The sequence below is a fragment of the Salvelinus sp. IW2-2015 genome, linkage group LG8, assembly GCF_002910315.2.
Source record: "Salvelinus sp. IW2-2015 linkage group LG8, ASM291031v2, whole genome shotgun sequence".
In the NCBI taxonomy this organism is placed as follows: domain Eukaryota; kingdom Metazoa; phylum Chordata; class Actinopteri; order Salmoniformes; family Salmonidae; genus Salvelinus; species Salvelinus sp. IW2-2015.
Window position 1 is genome coordinate 38,897,326 of NC_036848.1, and position 7,166 is coordinate 38,904,491.

General features: G+C 37.5%; 1 protein-coding gene across 1 annotated transcript in view; it reads left to right on the plus strand.

Annotated features, from left to right (window-relative positions):
* LOC111968242 (ras-interacting protein 1-like) overlaps positions 1–2,253 on the plus strand; it is a 47,831-nt gene extending 45,578 nt beyond the window's left edge. The window contains exon 18 of the mRNA XM_023993790.1: positions 468–2,253. Coding sequence (XP_023849558.1) covers positions 468–495 — 28 coding nt within the window. The 3' untranslated portion in view covers positions 496–2,253. The remainder of the gene's footprint in view (positions 1–467) is intronic.
* Positions 2,254–7,166: the final 4,913 nt, after the last annotated feature.

The following is a 7,166-nucleotide window of genomic DNA, read 5'->3' on the forward strand; positions in this document are numbered from 1 at the left end:
CCTTAATCCTTCATTAAAACTCAAACTGTATTTCATTTCATAGAACTGTAACTGATTTGTGACAACGGTTATGCAATCATGTGTGTTAGCCTAAACTTTCAACTGTAAGTGCCTGACAATGCACAATGCCACAATGAAGTGTTGGAATATACTGTGTATATATATATATATATATTTTTAGGAGGTAGATCAGCTTTAATATTGCAGATAGATTGTGGCTTCCATCAATGTAATTGCATAATTTCCAATCCCCCATATATATATATATACACACCCAGTGCATTCGGAAAGTATTCAGACCTCTTGACTTTTTCCACATTTTGTTACATTACAACCTTATTCTAAAATAGTTTATTTTTTTAATTCCCCCWTATTAATCTACACACAATACCCCATAATGACAAAGCAAACACGCACCACAGTAAACACTGCATATGACCCAGCAATGAATTAATCTTGTCTTTCAGGACCAATGGAAGGCAAACAACAATATGAGCGAGTAACCATCCCATCTGTCATGCAGGGTTGAGTGGCCAAGCCCACGTGCCCTTACGACCAAGAGAAAGAAGTGATTTTATCATCAACGTCCTCTTTGGTCATGACTGTCTTGTTTGGTCATGGCTGTCTTGTTTGGTCATGGCTGTCTTGTTTGATCATGACTGTCTTGTTTGATCATAACTGTCTTGTTTGATCATAACTGTCTTGTTTGGTCATGACTGTCTTGTTTGGTCATGGCTGTCTTGTTTGATCATGACTGTCTTGTTTGATCATAACTGTCTTGTTTGTTCCAGACTGTCTTGTGTGCAACCCTAGTCACAGTTTGTGTTTTCCTACAGTAAGTGTTTGCTCAAAAACTGACATGTTACCAACTGCACACATGAGAACCTATGCGGAATGTAAGCATGTTTTCACAAAGGCAATTTGCTATGGTGGCCAAGGGTTTCACAATGTTTCAAATCCAGTAGGTTACTGTGAAATTGTTTGAGGCGTTAAAATGTTTCATTTGTTATTTGCTGCCAGCTTATCTGGCCACAGTTTGTCATCCATTGTTCCTATGCTAGGTAACTTTAGCATAGTACGTTTTACTATAAGTAAAATAAGCCCTCATGCAGTTTGTTATTACAGACTGCAAATCTTACCCTTATTCCGGCTGTTGTTTTATTTTATTTTATTGCAGGTCCACTATCTGAAACGTGTACATTGAATGTGCAAGTCAAGGAAAGTTAAGTTGGTGTATGGCTGGATTTAGAATTCAAAGGGAATGCTATACGTAAGCATCAAAAAATGAAACATTTCTAATTAATAGTCTGTATGTGCTATCAGACCCTAGATGCTATGTATTAGTACATTTAATGCTGACTTGAGTTTAACATTTTAAACAGAGTGCATCCTGTGAGAATCCAGTGCTCTGCATATTTAGCCCAGAAATGTGTATGTTAAATACAAGGTGTCATTTCACCTCTAGACTGCTGATGTCTTTAATTGCCAAATAAATCTCCAATAGTAATGAAAATTCTACAAGTCTACATTGGATCGGGGCCAGACTACAGAAAAGGGCCATTATCTTTATGCAATAATATTCAACAAACTGGACAAGTTATGCAAGTTTTGGCTGCTACGTAAAGGGAAAGGGGGATACTAGTCAGTTGTATAACTGAATGCATTCACCTGAAATGTGTCTTCCACATTTAACCCAACCCCTCTGAATCAGAGAGGTGCGGAGGGCTGCCTTAATTGGCATCCACATCTTCGAGAACAGTGTACAAGTACATGTAAAGTTTACTCAAGTTTAAAATGTTAAAGCATCGTATGTGGGAATTCAGTGCACTGCATATTAAGCCTCAGAAGTACTTATGTTAAATACAAGATATCATTACACTTGTCTACTGATGATCTGAGCCAATGTAGACTTGTAGAATGTGTCGAAATCAATTTGGCAAGGAAAGAAACAAATCCATACTAAAGGGCCACTACTTTGATGCAATAACACTTCCAACAAACTGGGCAGATGTTCCGTAAATATCAGCTGCTATGTATAAGCACATTGACTTGACTCATTTAAAATGTTAAACAACAAAGCATGAGAGAATTCAGTATACTGCATATTCAGCCTCAGAATTTCATATGTTACGTACAAGATATTACACTTGTCTACTGGTGACTTGCATTTTTCATGCCAAATGAATCTTCAATAGTAATGAGTTCTAAAAGTCTACATTGGATTGGGTCTAATAAAACGTCTGAATCTTTAAATGAAGGACTTTTATGCACCAGCACAATATCCCTTCATTCTAAAAACATTTAGTTCATTTAAAACAAAGACACACATTCATGTGTTAGATTTGTTTCTAAAACTTGCCTAATCAGTTTGTGGTTGGTGTCTATATGCATAACTTCCTGGGGCCCAGCCACCGAATATGTTCGTTGGACAACACAACCCATCTTGGTCATCCAAAGGATAACCCTGGCTGTGACGATTCGATGCATTGATGCCTTTACCCTTGCCCACTGTGCACATTGGCCCTGGGCCCTTCACAACTCTCTAGTCTGCATGGGGCATGTTGGATTTGATAGCCGACACTACAGTACATTGTCTAGCTCCTCGTCGGCCATTGAGAGGATGATCCCTGGACTGATAGATCGTTCTTTCTCATACGTTGCAACAGTGCGTTCTGACACACCAAGGACTTGTGCAAGGCTTTCTACTGGCAAAAACTGGGCAAACAGATCCTGGAGCTGGCTCTAAGGTACAGTGTGTCTGGGCCTACCGGTTCGTCCTTGCCCCAGGTGTAGTGGCTCATCTTAAGGTACATCAACTTCTCAACCTCTGACACGGTTCAGCAGTTCCATCAAAGGTCCTAAAACATATTCAGGGATGTGACTGACGTTAGACACAGCACTGATGAAAGTGAGCTCTTGATTGCAGGTTAATTCCAAAAAGTCTAAATCGATTGGTGGGTAATTGACTACCCGCAAGAGGCTGGTCTGAAGCCTCTCCATTATGTAACTTATTTGTAGAACCCGAAGACAGAGTGACAAGGTTATTATTGATGTCAGTTAAACTTGTGTTAGGCTACTTAGCTAGCTAACTTAGTTACTTTTTTATAACTCATGAGAAAAACTAATAACGCCAATCAATAACTTATTACTATATCTAGGTACTGCATGTGGGTCCTTGACTAGGGCGACCTTTTGGACAGTAAACTTTCTCCTTTGAGATATTTCATCCTCCTTGGTAGCTAATCATTACCATAACTGTAATTGGTACTTCAACAGTGGCTAGCTAGACACACTTACTCCTTGCACAACAATGTGTCATTTTGTCAGTGACGTGAGCTAACTAACTAGGTAATACTAGCTAGCTATCATATGCCACGAGCCGAGATCGACTGTGTGTAAGCTAGTTATTTAGCTAGCTAGCTAGCTACATGTCATTTTCTGATGAAATTTCACATTTACCTTTCACGCATGGCTTTTCTTACGATTCTAACAATTTTCTTTACGTATGGATCCTAATGATACGTACGTTCAACCTTTTGGCACCTATTTGGTTCCATACAACCCTCCAGTGCTCCAATGTGCATGCTCGGAGCAAGGTAATACTGTATGTATTTTTATAAACTGGGTGGTTGGAGCCCTGAATGCTGTTTGGCTGAAAGCCGTGGTATACCACGGGTGTGACCAAACAGTTATTTGTACTGCTCTAATTATGTTGGTAACCAGTTTATAATAGCAATAAGGCACCTTGGGGGTTTGTGGTATATTTCCAATATACCAACGCTAAGGGCTGTATCCAGGTACTCTGCGTTGTGTCGTGCTTAAGAACAGCCCTTAGTCATGGCATATTTGGCCATATACCGCACCTATACCATATACAGTAATCGAAAGGTTGCTGGATCGAATCAAGGTAAAAATCTGTCGTTTTGCCCCAGAGCAAGGCAGTTAACCCACTGTTACGCTACTCGGATTTTCGTTTTCGGTGTCTGTTTCTTTGCTTTCACTGACAGTCTTTTCGATTGCGAGTTTTGGCAATATCTTTCCTTGAAGGGCGGGGTTTAYAGGGAGGCGTAGACAATGAGTCGCCATTGGTCCGCTATTTTTGGAGTGACGATTTGTCTTAACCCAATCGATGAACATGATAGACAGGCTTAGGAGGGGACTTTAACATAACTATAGATAATGCATCAGCTTGATGGCACACAGGTAGGCCAACCAATCAGAATTTGGGTTTAATACTTTTTATGGAAAAGTTTYATCTTACTGATATATGGAGAGAGAGGTTTCCCGGCCGACAGATCGTTCACTTGGAGTAACAAAACAGGTTCCAGACAGTCCAGAATATATTTTTGGCTTATATCCAAATGTATTGATAGTGAGTGTGTTACTACAAATATTTGTACTACTCCCCTCACAGACCATAGGGCCAATTACATTGATATCAAAATATTTACCCCTGATACTAACCTTGGTAGAGAATCCTACTGGAAGCTAAATAGCTCGTTATTAAATAATGATATAGMTAAGTTTGAGGTTAAGATCTGCTCTCACAAGAACTGGGAGCTCTTTAAATTTGAGCTGTTTAAATACCTTTGAAAATATGGTAGTAATCTTGCTCAAACTAGAAGAGCTGAGGAGGAAAAGGTGATCATTAAGACTTCCCTTTCTCAGAGGTCCCCAGCCGGCCTCTCGGGGGAGGAGAAGATGGAACTGATTGAGTTACAAAATTATAATATATAGAGATTAAATAAACTGGATAATATATAGAGATTAAATACTGGATCAWATATATAGATGAAATAAACTGGACAATATATAGAGATGAAATAAACTGGATAATATATACATAGATGAAATAAACTGGATAATATATAGAGATTAAATAAACTGGATAATATATAGAGATTATATAAACTGGATAATATATATAGATTAAATAAACTGGATAATATATACATAGATTAAATAAACTGGATAATATATAGAGATTATATAAACTGGATAATATATAGAGATTAAAAGCAGAAGGAGCCTTTATTAGATCTAGGAAAAAATGGATTGAGGAGGGAGAACAGAATTCATCCTATTTCTTTTYACTTGAGAAATTTCACTCTACAAATAACACTATCCATAAATTAAAATTTGATGGTGTTATTACAGATGACCAAAAATTTATTGCTGAATTCTGTAGCAATTTTTACAGGAAATTGTATAGCTCTACGTACTGTCAGGAATCAACAGATATGTTTTTTAAGTCACTGAATAATGTTCACTCTATCAGTGATATAGAATCTAAACAGTGTGATGAACCCATCAAAGTTGAAGAGATTATAGAGTCTATCAAACATCTAAAGAACAATAAATCACCAGGTGTTGATGGAATTACTTCAGAATTGTACAAATTATTTTCTGAACAAATAGCTCCCTTCCTATTTGAAGTCTTTTTAGAGAGTATTAAAAACAATGTTCCCCCTCCTACAATGAGTCAGGGGTTAATAACACTGATACCGAAGCCTAAATAAATAAGTGCTGCTCATTGATAACTGGCGTCTAATTTGTCTTCTTTATTATGACTATAAGATATTAGCCTTACTACTTGCAAAAATAATTAAAGAAGTCCTGGATGCAATAATTGATGAAACACAGTCTGGCTTTTTGAGGAACGTACAGTTGAAGTCGGAAGTTTACATACACCTTAGCCAAATGCATTTAAACTCAGTTTTTCACAATTCCTGACATTTAATCCTAGTAAAAACTCCCTGTCTTAGGTCAGTTAGGATGAGCACTTCATTTTAAGAATGTGAAATATCAGAATAATAGTAGAGAGAATGGTATATTTCAGCTTTTGTTTCTTTCATCACATTCCCAGTGGGTCAGAAGTTTACATACACTCAATTAGTATTTGGTAGCATTGCCTTTAAATAGTTTAACTTGGGTTAAACGTTTCGGGTAGCCTTCCACAAGCTTCCCACAATAGGTTGGGTGAATTTTGGCCCATTTGGCACATATATCTTAACATTAATAAATGTGAACTCATGGCTGTCAAAGATTGTGTGACACCTTCATATTATGGTATTCCAGTGAAAGAATAACATATTTATGCATAACCATTACTAAGGATCAGAAGTCTAGAGGCTTACTACATTTTAACCCTCTTATTAAAAAACCCAGAAGAAGCTAAAGCAATGGCTACAGAGGGACTTATCTTTAAAAAGAAGAGTCCTAATAACCAAGGCTGACGGTATCTCTAGGCTAACATATGGCGCTCTATCGTTATATCTTGACGGTAAAATAAGCAAGGAGATAGACCAGATGCTTTTCAACTTTCTGTGGAGAAACTGTACCCATTACATTAGGAAAACTGTTGTAATGAACATATATGAGTATGGTGGGCTACATTTTCTGGACTTTAATAACACTTTTAAGATCAATTGGATAAAACAATTCCTAAATAGACCCATTTCTATGTAGAATTTTATTCCTCATCATGTCTTCTCTACTTTTGATGGCCTTAACTTCATGTTGGTTTGCAATTATAATATTGACAAATTTCCAGTGACACTTTCTGCTTTTCACCGGCAGGTTCTTGTCATGGTCCTTAATTTATAAGCATCATTTTTTCTCCATACAGATATTATATATGGAATAATCGGGATATATTGTATAAAAATACGTCTTTGTTTTTAGAATATTGGTTCCGAAATAATATCCTATTGGTGAGCCAACTTGTAAATGCAGAGGGTTTTTTACTTAGTTATAAGGAATTACTTTACAAGGTCCCTGTAACACCTAAATATTTTGCAATTGTTTTACATGCCATTCCCTCAGGTGTTTATTTATTATTCAGGAACCTGTCAAGACCTGACCCTCAGAGCCTACCTTCCATTAATCCTGCTAACTCATCAGTAGGAAAGATTTGTTTCTCGTTTGGTCCATTCAACAACAGAGCGATACGAACCTTGTTTCACCAGGATGTTGTATCTATACCTTATGTCATGCATTATTGGAATGGTTTGATTGATAATATCTGTTGGAAAAAGGTTTGGATGTTGCCACTGTCGGGTTCACCTTGGGGTCATGATAGGGGCTTGTCATGATGCTGGCCTGTTGGGGGAGGTTTATGACCCCCATAAATACCTTTCCCCTTTTTCCTCTCTCTACTCTACCGA